The sequence below is a fragment of the Sesamum indicum genome, linkage group LG8, assembly GCF_000512975.1.
Source record: "Sesamum indicum cultivar Zhongzhi No. 13 linkage group LG8, S_indicum_v1.0, whole genome shotgun sequence".
In the NCBI taxonomy this organism is placed as follows: Eukaryota; Viridiplantae; Streptophyta; class Magnoliopsida; order Lamiales; family Pedaliaceae; genus Sesamum; species Sesamum indicum.
In genome coordinates this window covers 8649253-8666886 of record NC_026152.1, presented here as the reverse complement: position 1 = coordinate 8666886, position 17634 = coordinate 8649253, and the positions used below count along the sequence as shown (strand labels likewise).

The following is a 17634-nucleotide window of genomic DNA, read 5'->3' as shown; positions in this document are numbered from 1 at the left end:
TATGCTACATTTATCGCAGCACCCAAACACGTTACAGCAGAAGGGACAGCTCATCTCTTTTTCAAGCACATCGTCAAACATTGGGGACTGCCAAAAGATATTGTCAGTGATTGTGACTCCCGATTCACTAGCGTCTTCCGGACCGAGTTGTTCAAATTTCTCGGGTCCACACGTTCCATGAGCTCGAGCTATCATCCACAGTCCGATGGTCAGACAAAATGCTTTAATTCTACGTTGAAGGACTACCTTCGGCACTTTGTGCGAGGTACGCAGAAGGATTGGGTGAAGCTCCTGGATGTCGCTCAGCTATATTTCAATGTTCAAAAGAGCTCTTCCACTATCAACAAGAGCGCTTTTGAAATCGTTACTGGGCAGCAACCGCTCCTTCCTCACACTCTTGACATCTCCCAAAGTGTGAGATCCCCTCTTACTCGACGTTTCTCCCAGGAGTGGAAGAAGAATGTTGATATCGTTAGAAGTTGCCTGGAGACAGCTCAGAAGCGGATGAAGAAGTATGCAGATCAGAATCGCCGCTTCATTGAGTTCAATGCGGGAGACCTGGTGCTGGTGAAGGTCCCGAATCCGAAATTGTCAAAGTCATCAAGGTGGAGAGATCCTCGGTTGATGCAGAAATATGTTGGTCCTTTGCCTGTCCTTAGGCGTAATGGGACGGTGGCGTACAAGGTGGAGTTACCGCCGTGGTGGAAGATCCACAACGTCTTCCATGTCAGCCAATTGAAAAAGTATTCAGCAGACAAGGAAGACGATACCCGCAATCAACCCAGCAGCCCACAACTCGAATTGAAGAAGACGAAGGAGAAGGTGGCTGAAGCAATCCTAGATCACCGAGTGACGAGTACCGCGAAGAAAGACCACACAGAGTACTTGGTGAAATGGAGGGGATGCAGCAGCGAGGAGAACACTTGGGAGCGAGTGACAAACCTAAAGGCGTTTCTACCTCTTGTCGAAGCGTACCATGCTTTCGTAGCGCCAGGGACGTCGCTATCTCAGGTGGGGGAGAATGTCATGGGTTGCCCATTCACTAGGCCCCGTGACGCGCACTTCGGCCACTCAACCGTTCTACATGGCCGACCACTCAGCCTTCATCGACAGACGCTGGACAACCAACTAGTCTTAGAGTCCTAGGTGTAGGCCTTTTATTGCTTTGTTACTGCTTTGTTATTTGCTTTCTGTTGTTTAGATTCCTCAAGGGGACGTTACGCCTCTTGAGTTGCAAATTTCAGCTTTTCTAGTGTCTAGTGCAGACGATAGGATTTATTTTTTTAAGCCTATTATAGGGGGGAATGAGTTCAAGAAGCTTGGTTTAGTGACGTGTTGGAGTCCTCCTCAAGGCGAACCCTTGCTCTAGCATCGTTGATCATTGTATACGCATTTTCAGTTCAATGCAATTTGGTTTTCTGAATCCGCGTGCGCAATTTACTGTTTTGTGATTTATTCCTCCCGACTCTGATATATTCGGCGCGCTGCATTTGTGCCGAGCGGAGGTATTGGCGGACGTAGTCAGCGGACTACTAGCCACACGACGCGCTGTGTGATAGGCGCCTCGTGAGACATGGGCACTAAATGCTTATCCATTGAAAAATTTAAAAATTGCCTTAATATTCTTAATTATGAATTACCCTTGCTTCTAATCTTCTCTTTTGTAGGTAATATGCAGGTTCAAGACAACGGGCAGTAATGAAAGCCATATTAAGATCCGCCATCTTGGTTTTTAGATCAAGGTGAAAAATGTAAATAAAAAATGGCCCAAGACTAATTGGCTTGGGCCCTTTCATATCTGCTGGACGGTTGAATCACTTACGACCCAATAGGCCACCTGACCCACCAACCCGGCCCACCAAGGTTTGACCTGCTTCTTGGCTTATTAATACCCTTTCTCTCTTTCTCATTCACTCAAACCCTAACCCTAATCCCCTTCCCCTTTGCCGACTGTCTCTCTGTTCTCTCTCTCAAACAACCCTTTGGGTCTCCTCCCTTCTCCACACCTTATTGGTGGGGGTTTGGGGGTCAGAGTGTTTGCAAAAATTTCTACTTTTAAATAAGTGATTTTTGTAGAAAAAGTTAGAAGTTGAACCAGAATCAAAAGTGGATAGTATTTGTAAAAAAATAAAAAGCAGATAAAAATTAAATTGGATAGTGTATGGAGAAAGATCACTTTTAAAATAACTTAATTAATGAAAGACTATTTTGTCCTATGTGCTAAAAAGATATTATCTTTTTGCTTATTATTTTACTTGTTGTTTGTCGCTATTAATTATCTTTCCATAAAAAATCATAAATTTAATTTCAATTATAAGTATTTCATATTTATATTTTTAAAACTATCATAAAAATATATTTAATTTAATAATGCTCCACTAAGTAATATAATTATTTATTCATATAGAATAATTAAACTTGTATGATTGCAAAAAATAATCAATTTATTAATTAATCAAATAATAATATGTTAACAAAATAATATAATTAGATGATACAACAAATGAACCATAAAATATTAAATATTTAAAAGTGTAAATTTAATTATTGGTAAATTTAAATTATTTGAAAACTCCGACATGAACTTTCAATATACAATTTTAGAAATAAAAATTAAAAATGATAAAGTTGAATTAAGATTATTATCATAAAGGTAATGTACTAAAATATAAAATTAGATTTATTTACAAAACAGCTAAAAACGTTTGGCCTACAAGTGTTTTTTTTAGCAAATCAAAAATTGGTATCCTAAACACTTCAAAAGTATTTTTGCAACTAGAAGTTGAAAATCGCTTTTTGAAGCGAGTGTAAACACTTTCTATGAACTAACTAATTAAAAGTAAATTAAAAATTAGGGATTAATTATCCAAATGTCGGGCGCCAAGTGAATTTTATCCTAAAAATATAATGTATTAAGTTTTGGCAACTCCAACACTTTTAAGGAAAATCTTTAACAAAATACATTTGATTGGATCAAATCAATTACAGAGTAATTATGATACACTTATTATGTGATTAATTATTTTCTTAATCTATATATTAATCACATTGCAAATATATTATACTTAATACCATACTCGATACGGTGAATTTCCCCACTTCTGAATAAGGAAAATCGGATTCAGCCTAGTGACTTTCGAATCATCATCCTATAAATAGCACTTAATTTGAGGTAGCGGAACGAGGAAGGAGACATTTGTAATGTCTGCACAGTCAATTACTCAAATCTTCTTTAATTTTGCCGGGGCAGAATTATTGCTTTGAGGGGATCCTTCATAACAACAGTGAATGCGAATGTGTCAGTCGGGTCGGGCGGATGATCCGGAATGGGGATCCACTTGAACGCCTGCACCATCCTTGCCAGCAACAAATTCACGTGTAATGTGCCCAAACTCCAGGCGGGGCAAATCCTCCGGCCCACTCCAAATGGCAGCATCTTCACTCCTCTCCCCGTGATATCCACATCCACGCCGTCACCTGTCAAGAACCTCTCCGGCCGGAATTTGCTAGGGTTTTGCCACATTTCAGGGTCCTCCGTCAACCACTTCGTGTAGATCTCCACATTCACGCCTGCCGGAATTGTGTATCCGCCTAGCTCAGTCTCCTTTGTGGCTGTGATCAGTTAAGTAGAAAATTCAGTCTTGTGCATGCGCATGAGATTGAGAGCAAAAGCTGCAGAGGTCAAGAATGAATTGATTAGTTACCTGCATGTGAGAGCAGAAAATAGCTGGGCGGGTGTCTTCTGAATGTCTCTTTCACTATATCTCCAAGATACGGCATTTTCTCGACATCACTCTCTGTAATAGCACCATTTTTGCCAACGCACTCAACAATCTCTTTGTAGAGTATTTCTTGCATTTCTTGGTCTTGAACCAAATGGAGTAAAGCCCATTCAAGTGCGGTGGCGCTGGTGTCAGTGCCGGCAATTATAGCTTCAGTGCAGAGCGTCAATATTTCTTCTTCCCCCAGCCTGCCTCTGCTTGGTGGTTCGATATTGAACAACGAATCTACATAGGCAGCGCCCAATGGGCTTGCCATTTCTGAAGTGGTGGCGTTAGGGTGTCCTCCGCTCTCTACAAAAGCCTTTCTGTTCCTAATCAACGGAACCAAACACTCCATCTGCTTCCTCCTCAGCTCCTTCGCGGCTTTCACCTGGTGGCGGAACAGCGGGGTCAGCACCGGCAAGAAGTCCAGCAGCTTTGGTGTCGTCATTAGCAGGATATCTTTTATTATCCTTTCAATGGCTTTGATGCGGTCTTCAGAAATCTTTACACCAAAGCACAAGCAAACAAGAATGCTGCACGTGGTGAGCCTGCAATTGCTTATCACCTCCACGTAGCCCACTCGGGAAGCCTCATCTTGAAGCCGTTTCATGTGGTTGTCCATCGACCATTTTCTGATCCAGCTGCACTGCTTTATTCTCGTAGGGTTCATCAGCTCCGACAAAAAGTTGCGGCGGAGGGAGCGCCACAGAGGTCCATACTCAGCCAAGTTGATTTCGCATCTCCCAAGGCTGAATATGAGCCGGATGGGGGAATAATCAGGCGGCCGACTCGCAAAGACCGCGCCCTTCTGTATGAGTGCTTCGTGAATGAGCTCTGAGCTGGTGACGATCACTAGAGTACGTTGTCCCATTTGCATGGTGAAAATTGGGCCATATTTTGCACGTAAATCCCGCACCACATGCATGAAAAGACGGCGTTGGAGGATAACTTGGAATAAATTCCCGACCAGTGGCCACCCTGGTGGCCCTGGTGGGAGGTTTCTTGGCCCTCGGCCCATGGCTGACCAGTACCGCCACCCCAGCCGGAGGAAGAGGGCTGCCAAGCAAAGTAGTAGAATGTGTATCAGAATCATGTTCCCACAGAACCCGAGATTGGGAAGCAAATTAAAGATAGTTAGAGGGTTGAGCAATAGAGAGTGAATTGAAGAGTGCGCAGTACATATTGAGGGTTATAAAGAACACAGAATGGAGGTTGGTGAAACACTTTTGACTAAACTGGCGGTATTAATTAATAATTAGGTAAGATATTAGAAACATTAATTTTAAAAACGTAGGTCGGTTCAAATTTATCTAATTTAAACTTAATTTGATGAAATTAAACCAATTACAATTTGGTATATTATTGATTCATTCAATCGAATAGAGGCAGCCACCCCTGCGAACAAAACAGAGGCATTATACATATAGGAGTTGGTATAACAGTACCAAATTAATATTAATGCAATAATTAATGGATCATAAATAAGTGAATGACTTAATTTGCTATAGTTCTAATTTGGAGTAACTTATGTTTAATCTTCGGAGATTCCTATAACTATCACGCTGTCCTTCCAAAAAACAATTCTTATAATAAGAAAAATTATAATCCAGATTAAATTTGGCTAAATCAAATTAATCAAAAAGTAAGTATAATACATTTGATATGTGATTGGTCATTTTTTTTTAACTATGCACCAATTACACAGTAAATATTTTGCACTTGCTATATAATTTATAGGGAGTAAGAACCCCTTCGTGGTAATTCCTTGACAGAAATAGTCTATCAATTATTACAGAAATGAAGTATGAAACTCCTTAAATAATTACAGGCCAATATTAAAAATCACAAATATAATATGATTAAATCAGAAATAATAAAGAAACAACAATATGTGAATGAAAAAGGCTTAGAAAAGCCAGATCCAAACCGATAAAGTGAGCACGATTAGTAGGCATCGCACCTACAAGTAAATACCCACGATTGCACCACCATAAAGCCTCAACAACACCTCAACTTTCAGATCACAAAGATCCACACAATCAGCCACTGAAACCCACCACTATTTCACAAAGAACTTTTAGGAGAAAGAGAATGAAAGACACAAAGAGAAGATGGAAACAGTTATCAATGGCCGAAGGCCAAGCCCCCTTTCAAAGTGGTGGATTTCCTACTATCTTTATCGTTTGCATAATTAGAATTTACATATCCAACGAGCTGAATGTTTTCAGAAAAATTTGAAAAAATGACATCAATATTCCTACCGGCACAGAGAAGAAGTAAAAAAAATATATAAAAATAATTTAAATTTTTGAAATTTTAAATATTATTTATAATAAATAATATAACTTAAAATAATTAAAATTATTTTTTTTATTTTGATATTTAATCAATATTATTTATAAATAAATAAAATGTATTTAAATTAATAATAATTTAATTGAGTTAATAATATATAATAAAGTAACTTTTATATTGCATATAAATTCTAATTTGAAATGTGAATTTTAATATATAAATTTGTATTGTATTTTTTAAATTTAAAATTTTAATTTGCAAAAAAATTATATATTTTTTAGGTGTTTTATATTAAATTAATATACTTATAAATAAATACAATTTATTGTAATATATTTGGACTCAATAAATTATTTAAATTAGTTAAATATGTTTAAATAAAATAATAATATAAATAAATTAATTTAAAATATATTTAAATATGAAAGAAACGGGCATAATGGATATTATACACTTAAAGTAATTCTAAAAAAGGCCAAAAAATAAGGTCCGTTAGCATAATAGGCGAGTGTGACATAATTTCTGTTAATTTCTAAGGGAAGGAATTTTTTGCTATATTTTATAATACAAATATATATACAGATATATATACATATTTAAGTACAAATATTATCTGAATCACATAATATTTTGTATTTTATAATTTTTTACTTTTTACAAATATTTTATAAATTCTTGAACGATTTCTTGAGAAAAAATTTCTACAGTTTTTTGGAAAATTGTATATTTGGTCTCATATTGTAGAGTCTTTTCTAATTTAATTAATTTGTTATAATTCTCACGTTGCATCTTATAAATTGAAAACTTATTCATTTTAGTCATCACAGGCATTTTTGTTCCATAATTAATAGTCGCCAGTGGTCTTATATGCATTTTTGTTAATTATTAGATGAAAAATATAGGTGACGACTAAATAGAATTTTTTTTTAATTTATGAAATGTAATATAAAATATAGTAATAGGTGAGATTAAATTAAAAAAAATTCCTAGGACAAAAAATATGAATTTGGCACAATTTGGCTTGGGATACAAGAGTTGGCTGAGACTTTTGTGCTATGGGTTTCTTTAGTTAATTAACCATTTTCACCTCAAAATTTGAATATGTATAATCTTTTAACTTCAAATTATACTTTCCCCGAATTAAAAAACCCTAATCTACAAATGTCATATTCCCCAATTCCCTCTTGTCGGAAAGTATATTTAGGGCTTGGTATTGGGCCGATTACCGTTTCTAACAACCAACATGGGCCTAATAGGAGTGGAGCGAAAGTTGGCCCATTTCCGAGAAAGTCGCTACCCAATATGTAAAAGCGACTTATTGCAAACGACCGCCAAAGTCGCAATTGTTCGACATCCAAAGTACATGTGGCCCGTTCCATCGTAGAACCACCGATAAACCCTGCGCGGAACCGATGACAATGGCGATTGGCGCCACCACTGCCTTATCTTCAACCCTCGCCGGCAGTGTTGTTTCCTCGCTTTTATCTGCTTCCAGTTTCCGCCGGAACTTCTTCACCCATATCAACCTCGCTCGCACGTTAGCCGCCACGAACTGTCGTTTCAAGAATATTCACAAACACCACACCCTCATTGCCGGCAAAAGAAACTTAAGCTGCGAATCTACTGCCTCTGCGGATATTAGTACGAATTCCTCGATTCATATTTCTAATAATAGGTACTTAGCAATTGGTTGGTCCAAATTAACGAGTTCCTGGAAGAAGAGAATTTGCTGATAGTTCTTAATTCTCAGTTTTCCTCACTCTGTAAATACAATATGTGTTTGTTCTTAATATGTATTGTTTTGTGATTACGCACATTCCGTTATTTTTCTTTGTTTTTTTTTTTTCCCATCAGATGCGACATTTCCCCTTGCATTCTTAAGAGAGTCATAACAGTGCACGTCTGCCTTCTCTGAGTCCATCTAGTCCATGTTAGCATCCCGCTGACGCCGGTGTTCACGAGTCTTACCATTACTTAAGTTGACATGTTGTCTCTGTCTGCCACCAAGCCGGTTATATAGAAAGCATAAATTAGTGATGGCAGTAGATATAGTGACAAAATTTCCTCTTGGGAAGATCATTGCATATATGACCGTCTTTCTCCTAGTCGCCTCATGATGTTCCGTTATTATGCAGCTGCCTGTTAACACAAAAGAAAATAACTTCAAACTCGATAGTCAAGATGTTACCTTGAGGGTGTTCTAAGACAATCAGATTATTGAAAATGAAGCAAGCATAATGAAGTTTCATTTAAGCCCATCTGAAAGTGATAACTATTTTTCCTTTGATATGGAATTCCTGGATTTTATTTGTATGCTTGATTTTTTCTCCTTAGTTCTCCCTACGGAATGGTTAATCATTTTTTTTTCAGCTACCCTCCGTATGGCCGCCTTCTTCCTTGCCCATCCCAGAATGGACCTCCAAGGGTGGAACACTTGGTTGTTTCAAAAGGAGGACCTGTTCTTGAGTATATCAGTAGTGCTTTGAACCTACCACCACTGTGAGTCTTCATCATTTTATTTTAATTATGATTTGATGTGTGATACTGATATGTTCCATCTTCGAAGATTTGTTGCAGATCTCATTCATTTTGGAGCTGTATTTTATGCTCTTGTATGCCCGGACCCTCCACCAAGTGCTACGCCTGAGCAAATCAAGACTTTTAAAGAATTCACAGATCCATCAGTTCTAAGGAAAAGAGCATCTATTAAAGGGAAAACAGTACGAGAAGCACAGAAAACTTTTCGAATTACTCGCCCTGATGAGTTTGTTGAAGCTGGAACTTACTTACGTGTTCATGTACACCCAAAACGCTTTCCAAGGTTTTCTTCTGACGTATATATGCTTTTTCCTGACTTTTGTTAGTTTAATATGGCCTGGGAATCTGGCAATCCTGATATATCTTTTCCAATCAGGTGCTATGAAATTGACTGGAGATCTCGGATTGTTGCTGTGACTGATGACTACGTTATTTTGGACAAACCTGCGGGTACATCAGTATGTGGTTGATCTTTACAATCTATGATGATCATACATTTTATGCCTAGTTGGAGAGCTTGTTTAGACCCTTTTTTCTTGAAATTGATAATTGGTCCATGTTACTGTAACCTGGTTTTAATGGATAATAAGTTTCTTTGTAATGTTATCAGGAAAAAGTGCTTGTCTCATCTTAACCATGCCTTTTCCTTAAAACAAAAATTTGTCATCTGTCCTTTTCAAATTTCCATGGTTTTCTCAGTATGATATTTACAAAAATTTCTACCTGTGTTCTTCATCTGCAAAACAAACAATTTTATTATCTCTTGTTTATGAAATTGTGATTTTTGTGATCATCTTTCATTATGACTTTATCTTCAATATTTCATACTTTTCATTGTTCTTACCTATAACTAAAACTTGCCTTTTAAATAAAGGATGCTGCATGAACTTCAATGTAAAGGTAATATGTGTTCCCTTGGGTCTGTTATGCCACCACGAGGTTATCAAACTGCAAACGACTTTCTGGCACTCTCCTGATGCTATTTGTGAAAGATAATGTAAATGAGCATGTCTTCTTCCAGAGATCAGATAGAAATGATAACTACTTTCCTCTCAATCTTTTGGTGAAACATTGACTGTGAACAACTGAACATATACAATTGATGTTTCATTTACTTATGATGTCATGATCAATGTAGGGGTAACCAGAAACTATTCTTCTTTTTCCAAATTTGATATATTACACATCCATCTTTTGATTTTCTTTTCCTTTTTTTGATGTAATGTTCCTTGAGAATGTGATGAGTTGAAAGTTAGTCTGTTGTGTGCTGAAGGTGCCTGAGGTATGTTAACTTTGATCAGGTTGGAGGAACCACAGATAATATCGAAGAAAGTTGTGCAACATTTGCTACTCGTGCTTTAGGATTAGACGCTCCCTTGAGGACTACCCACCAGATTGATAATTGCACCGAGGGCTGGTAAGTGAAAATAGTGTATTTTATAATGTCTTGTTATATAGTAACGGAAGCAGAGTGTTAATTGTTTTTTATTTATTTACAGTGTAGTGTTAGCGAGAACAAAGGAGTACTGCTCCGTTTTCCATGGGAAAATAAGGGTTAGTTGCAGATTTATATTTTGTTTGCTTTAGTAATTTAGGATGATTATGACGGCAATCAATTTATTAAATTTTGCTTGCAGAAGATCGCATTTGGCCTTCCCTAGTTATTTACCTTACTTTCTTAATTATCACTTGTTCACACTATCATCTCATGGATTATGTTTTTCAAATAATGGATATAATTATAATTGATCTCCGTGCCCTGGCTTCTGTGCTCGTCATCTCCCCAGGACATATAGAGTAGAAAGGAATCTAGGTTATTTTCTTGGTGTCATTTCATGTTCTTGTTTCTGAAGCATTTCTGCAGAATCGTTGGCCGTTGTCTGCTGCATTTAAAACAATATATGTTGTTCGCAGGAGAAAAAGGTTAAGAAGCTTTATCTTGCTCTTGCTGCTGCTCCCGTATCACTTGGAGTAATTACCCACTATATGCGCCCAGTTAATATCGCTCCCCGACTCATATCTGGAGGTGACCACTTTGTTGTCTGAGTGGTTGGTTGTGTTTTAATGCATGACTGAACCATGTGATGTTCTCTTTTTTTCTTATTTTCCCTGGCAAAGAGAATATCAAATGTGTTCGGTTTCATATAAATTTTATTCTTTGTTGTGTGCAGAATTCATCAATGGTTGGCACTTATGCCAACTGGAGGTCTTAGAGTGCAGGAAAGTTCCCTGGCCAAATCGTATAATTGAAGAGAAAAATAGCATTGAGGACTGTGGATGGCCTAGTAAAGATTTTGCGTACGAGTGTGAAATCAACCTTTTGACAGGTCGGACACATCAGGTATGGAGATGGAATTATGTTGAACTTCTCTTCATGTTTTACTTCTTCGGTAGTATTCAGAATATGGGGTGAGTAGAAAAAACATCCACATTGCCATGACATGCAAATCGACTTTGATTAACTTACCCTTGCAAGTTGTTATACCTGCAGATTCGAGCACAGTTGGCTGCTTGTGGAGCCCCTCTAGTGGGTGACTCAATGTATATGCCAGCTGCGGTTGCTGAGGCGAACTCTCCAGGACTTAACCCATTTGGCAAGAACAAGAAAGAGTACTCCAGTGATGATGTAAAAGTATTGGCTGTTGAAGAATGGATTGCTCACCATGGAAAGGAACCTAGTGTTGCCATTGGTCTTCAAGCATGTCAAATTTCATGGGATGATGGAGAACACACTTATGAGGCTGGATGTCCATGGTGGAGGTAAATACAAGTACAACACATGCCTGGAAACCACCGTCAGATGTTATATGATGTTGTACTTGCATTTTATTTTATCAAAGGTAAGCCTCATTGTGAATCATAAATTTTTCACTTCACTTGTCTATTTGTATTAGTGTAAGATAAACAAAGATAAGCTAAAATACATCGAACCCTGTATTTTATAAAGACGAAATCAATCATTAATAAATCTTTTGGCTATTTTTCGGAACGTGTAAAATTAAATACAAAAAAGCCAGTATAATTCCTGAACCTCTAAATTATCGGGTAGTCTAAATTGGTCCAGCCCAACATCCTCACTTTCTAAGAGAATAACAATACATTAATGATTGGATTATAGCAGTTTACTATTTTTAGCTTTCTTAAGCTACCTTTAACGCTTAACGCCTTAGATAATTGTCTCCTATTTTCATGTCAAACTCCATTTTTATCCTTTTTTTTCCCCCTTGGGAACAAAAGAGAGTAATTGATTGGATTGAATTGTTCAAACTCCATCCACCTCAATTCAAAATAAGCTTAACAAAGATTAATGAATTTTGGTCTTGAATCTTTCCATTAACTACCAGAGCCGAGAAAATATGAATAATTATTCGATTTATACTAATATAAAATATATATGCAGTTTTTATCATAAACAACTATCTGTAACACTATTATATTATTATTTATTATTATGTGGATGATTGATTTTATTAATTCTTTTAAAATATAATGGATTGATTATACATTCTTATTTTATATAATATATTTTAAAATATATGGAAAAATAATTATATACATGTAGTGGGTAGAAGTAGAGCGTGTCAAGACGATAATTAAAAAAAAGAAAAAAGGGTAGAATTAGAATATGGAGTAAACTGTAAAGGCCACACCAGAGACAGACGCAAGCTCAGACTGGGCACAACCTGCTCTCTCCCCTCTGAACTCAAACACTCCTCCCATTATTCCAAACCGCGTCTTTCTTTCTCGTAAGTGGTTCTCTCTCTCTCTCTCTCTCTCTCTCTCTCTCTCTCTCTCTCTCTCTCTCTCACTCTATATATATATATATAATTTGACTTCGTCTCCCTAAGATTTGCTGTTCTTTTGAGGTATATTAATTGTTATTTGTGGATTCTTGTATTTGTTTGTATGTGTTTGTGCTTCCTGATCTTAGGTTTTCCCTGCCCTGATTCTTGATGTGGGATCTACAAACTGTTTCGGTGTTTTCTGTGTTATTAAGATGGGTATAACGGGGTGCAGATATGTTTTCATCGATAAGATGCTGCTGAATTCTTATTGAAAAGCTAGGTTGTTGATTCAGTGCCTTGACGTGTATTATTGCAGCTGTCAAACTTGGGATTTGTTTGTTGAGTGGGGTTTTCTTAACGTGTCAACTGATTTTATTATCTCCCCCTCTATCAGATTGCTTTCTTTCAATTTGTACTTCTCCGAGGAGATAAGTGAAATCGAATTTCAGTTTCCTGGATCTGAAAAAGTGTTTGGTTCTTGATTTTGCTGCAGGGATAAAGGTTCGGTTCTCTTTGCGCGTGTCCCGTGCTCTTCTCCAATTCAATTTCCAAATATTAATATTTTACTACATTAATGGAGGTTAAGCTATGGAGCGACAAGCGTGAGAGAGAGATGTATGAGAATTTTGCTGAGCTCTTTGCCATTATAAAAGCAACAGAGAAGCTTGAGAAGGCTTATGTCCGTGACATTATTTCTCCAGCAGAATATGAAACTGAATGCCAAAAGTTGATTGCCCATTTTAAAACTTTGTCTTCCACATTGAAAGATATTGTACCAAGTATAGAGCGTTTTCATGATACTTATAAGATGGATTGCCCGGCTGCCCTGAATCGTCTTGTGACATCAGGAGTTCCTGCCACTGTGGAGCATCGTGCAGCCGCAGCAATGTCAGCCACTACATCAGCTGCCATAGTGGCTGAGTGTGTGCAGAATTTTATTACGGCCATGGATTCATTAAAACTTAACATGGTTGCAGTTGATCAGGTCCATCCGCTGTTATCGGATTTGTCAGCTTCTCTCAATAAGCTGTCGATACTGCCACCTGATTTTGAGGGGAAGACAAAGATGAGAGAGTGGATTGCAAGGCTGTCAAAAATGGGTGCTGCTGATGAGCTGACTGAGCAGCAGGCTCGACAGTTGCACTTTGATCTGGAGTCATCTTATAACTCGTTTATGGCAGCGTTACCCACTGCTGGAACATAATTGCTGGTTTTGGGGTAAGTTTGTAAATACGTGGGGATATATTTGTTTTCTGTTGACAGCACCAAACATATCTGTTGTAATTGCGTTGTGTTAACATTGGTAGGAACTAGTTAAATTTGAAGCGAAGTAATTTATTGTTTCAACTTCTTGTGGGCATTGGTAAACATTCACCTAAATTTCTGCTGAATGGACTATGTTGTACTGAATTTTGTGTCACTTGGTTGCCTTTGTTACTTGTTCAGACCAATACCACTTCTCTTCTGCATCTTTGTATCTCTATGCTCTGTTAGCTTTCCCCGAATTTCACTCAAATTTCAATTTGGCAATTTGTTCTTGTTGCACTGAAGGACAGTTGCCACATCCTTTTCACCATGACCGCTGCAATTAACGATAACCTTAGAACCACTGCGCAAGGTTGGACAAAGCTTTTCGAGGTATGCCAATGCATGAGCAGCCTCCAGGCCTGGAACTATCCCTTCTAGTCTGCACTGCAGTGTGTGTGCTACAAATGAAGAACAAAAAGTTTTAGTAAAACATCTTTATATTATTAGAAAAAAATATACAATCACTAATAAAATGACATGAGAGAACGGCCAAAATATATATATATATATATAAAGTACTTTCATAGTCAATTTACAGTCAAAATGAGTGTGATCCAATTTTTGTACGGAGGGGTTTGTTTGAACTTAAAAAAAAAAAAGTATTTTCATAGTAAATTTCTGTACGCACCAAAGCGAATGCAAATCCGGAAGGGGGATCTGCAAAATAGGCGTTAGCACTCCGACATCCAAATTAATATTTGATTTAGGAGAATAATAGTCAGAAGAAATAAAATGTAACGAGAAAATCGTGATAGAGTAAGCAATTTCGTGAGAGAGATCGTGCTAAGAGTGCAATTCGAATGCTAATGTAAGAATAGAGAGTGATTTTTTTCTAAATTCTAGAGGGTAGAGGGATTAAAGGTATCCTGTTGGATGACTCAAGGTCTCTGTTGAGAAATGCTGCTTGTATTTATAGAGAAGGAGTCCCTCTTCGTAGGCACTCTGTAAGTGACCTGCATTTTCGACAAAAAGAGCGAAAATCTGTGGATAAGGCATGATCTTATTCTCTCCTTGACTTGAGCAGCACATCTTTGGTTGGAGGAGGAGTCCTTTTACATGAGGACTCTTACTCTGGAAGGAGTCCTTCTAGGTCATGAAGTCCAGCTTTTTGGGACGCCTCCCTTTTTGTGGGCTTAGCCTGGAAGGTAGGTTTGAGGTCCGGTAGGTTTTGTACCAAGCCTCTTTCTTGGGCCGATCTTGGTGTACATGGCTGGCTTAGTGTAATGACTTTACCTCTTGGGTTGAGCTTGGTGTACTAGGCTTCCCTCTTGGGTTGATGGGCCTTATTCGAGCTTTGAGTAGGAGGATGCCTTCAGCTTCCTTCACTTGCCAATCTGTTTTTTGGGGTACCTGCCAAGACCGTCTATTAAGTGTTCTTGGACCTCTCATGATTTGGGTCTCCTAAGATGTTACGAGCCTCTCGTTTCTTTTTTCTTTTTGAATCGTTTGAACCTTTTTGAGACAACCTGTTTTCATACACATCAATAATAATAATTTTTTATCACTACATTGTATCATTATACATTTGCCACATTAATAGACAATTGGCGAGATGACAATTGTTGTAATAGAACGAGTATAATAACAAAGATTATTTGTTGGGACTAAATGATCATTATATATATATATATATCATATTATTTTTAGTAACAATTTTATATAAATAAAAAATAAAAAAATTGTCACTTATTCTTGCCAACAGCACCTATTACAAAATAATAATCACTATTAAAATTACAAATCCATTATTGTGATAAATTAAAAATAGTACATATAATTATAAAGTCATAATATTAAAATTATTATTTGATTCTTTTTCTCGTTAATCTTCTTTGATGTAGTTTAAATGCATGTTTCTCACGCTACACCACATTTGATTTTGATGAGAAGGCGTTTGGCTAAATTTATTAAAAGCATTTTATAACGTATTTTTAAAATATTAAATTTTATTATTATTAGAAAAATAAGGGCTTGACGGTATGAGGTCTAGCTGATGGGGCAGTTAGAATCTATGGACCAATCCACAGCCCAATGATGGTCCATAAACACCTCTACATCAGGAAATAATGGTGACCCAATTTTTCGAATTAGGGGTTTAGTGAGAAATATTCTTTTTGTTTTAACAGAACTTATCTCTTACAACTACTCATATTTTTTAATTAAATTTAATCTTAAAAATAATATATTAATTTCTCTTTCTTTGAAATAATAATGTATATCAGTATATGAGAGAAATACTCATATATTCACCCGTGACGATATCAAACTATTTCATGGGATCTCACCCGCAATCATTTATAAGACATCTTAATACATTTATTAATCTTTCTTCAAATCTTATTATTGCATGATGCCCACAACACATATTTTTCAACCCCGATAAACAAATATGACCCAAACCCAAGCCAAGGAGTTAGGCTTCATCAAATCTTATTATTGCAATAAATTTTCTAAAAAGTAGGGTTTCATTTTGCATGTTTCAGATCTGAAATTGCAGGATGATTTGCGTTTTGGTATTAATGCCAAGTTGTTAAAATGTTATTTGTATAGCCTTGATATTGTGTGTGGAATTGTCATATAGACTATTGTGATATAGGGTTTCATTTTTATTTTTTGTCCCGACGGATCCGTCCCAATATTTTTCTTGCAAGTGTCTTTTCCACACGGTCTTTCGTTTGTTCTAGCACTCCACCTTTGGATTTTTTAATTTAGACCATCCAATCTCACATTTTACACTTAAGTTTCATTTATTCATTCCTCTGAATCTTTACTGATATAAGCATCAGAATGCAAACCCCTGATTTGCATATTAGTTTTTTGGCCTTTGATAATCTTAAAATTTTTGAAAAAATCCTTCCATCTTTATGATGTTGTCGAACTCCAATTTATATCACTCCATATTTCAATCTTTGTGGTATTATAATTGGATTTCAGTACGCATCACTAGATAAGGACGGCAATCTTCCTTGAAATTTACTGAATCGCATCGTCCATTGAAAAAACCAAACATCTTGATAAATATTAAAAATTCTGATGACTGAAATAAAGTTCTCCAATCATCATATATCTAAGTAGGTATCTTCCCAAAAAAAAAAAATCCTTTTTTCTCTAAACATGACTTGTGCCTAAGTGGAAAGTTTGGCTAAACCCGTAGTGCTGGTTCATAAATACAATTTAAAAGGTACAAGTAAGTTTGAAGTACTACACTTTCTTGATTTTAAGATAAGGAATTTGTAGGCTCTCCGTCTGACGATTTTTCCATGAAAATGGTCTCCACGATATGTTATATCAACAGTGGTGGGCACATAGACAGCATCATTCACCACCAATCAAAATAAGAACAAACCCTATACTGAAATTTAATCAAAACTTGAAACCCCTTCTTTCTTTCTTTCTCAATAAATTCATGACTAGCTATTCGTACAACACCGTTATGACTGATCAAACTCAGAATACAACTGTCAAAAGTAGAGAAAGATTTCCAACCATCACTGCATGCAGCTTCAAATACATATATGTATATTAAGTGTTATCTGAAGCTTTTGGTGTGGAAAGTGGCAGCTTATTAATGCAATCTGCTTGTGAAATTTAAGACCACTACTGTATTCACCTTAAATTTCTTGTCCAAACAAATAAATAGCTTCCTGCTTTTTGCAACTATCCATTTTAATGATATTTGCTACGGCTGTTCCTCCCAACTGTGACAGAATTAATAAACTTTCCCCGGACAGACAACTTTATTCCAGAGACGATTATCATTAACATCATCATTCAAAAATTCTTATCCAAACCAATCACAGAGCAATTCTTAGTCACTTTTCCTAAATTTATGTATGAATCACGCACTGTAAGTATATTTCACTTGTCATATCAGGTCCGGCCAAACTCAGTTTGGATTCGAATTTCCCCATGATCATCCACGTATGCATGCATGCGGCTGGGCT

At 36.7% G+C, this 17634-nt stretch overlaps 3 protein-coding genes across 4 annotated transcripts; 2 read left to right on the top strand and 1 right to left on the bottom strand.

Annotated features, from left to right (window-relative positions):
- LOC105167977 (cytochrome P450 77A3-like) lies at positions 3100–4903 on the bottom strand. Its single transcript, XM_011087877.2, has 2 exons — positions 3705–4903; positions 3100–3612 (listed from the first exon to the last, which is right to left on the bottom strand). Exons 1-2 carry the CDS (start codon positions 4855–4857, stop codon positions 3233–3235), a joined length of 1533 nt encoding a protein of 510 aa, XP_011086179.1. The 5' UTR covers positions 4858–4903; the 3' UTR covers positions 3100–3232.
- LOC105167976 (RNA pseudouridine synthase 6, chloroplastic) lies at positions 7408–12282 on the top strand. The gene is made up of 9 exons (XM_011087876.2): positions 7408–7734; positions 8430–8558; positions 8626–8880; positions 8974–9055; positions 9899–10014; positions 10097–10151; positions 10512–10623; positions 10769–10938; positions 11089–12282. Exons 1-9 carry the CDS (start codon positions 7472–7474, stop codon positions 11359–11361), a joined length of 1455 nt encoding a protein of 484 aa, XP_011086178.1. The 5' UTR covers positions 7408–7471; the 3' UTR covers positions 11362–12282.
- On the top strand, positions 12204–13851 carry LOC105167975 (vacuolar protein sorting-associated protein 28 homolog 2). Of its 2 annotated transcripts, none has more exons than XM_011087873.2 (2): positions 12204–12343; positions 12876–13851. In XM_011087873.2, the coding sequence occupies exon 2, from the start codon at positions 12957–12959 to the stop codon at positions 13584–13586; it is 630 nt and encodes a 209-aa protein (XP_011086175.1). In that variant the 5' UTR covers positions 12204–12343; positions 12876–12956; the 3' UTR covers positions 13587–13851. The 2 variants fall into 2 exon arrangements, with proteins under 2 accessions (XP_011086175.1, XP_011086176.1); XM_011087874.2 differs by lacking the exon at positions 12204–12343 and adding an exon at positions 12445–12463.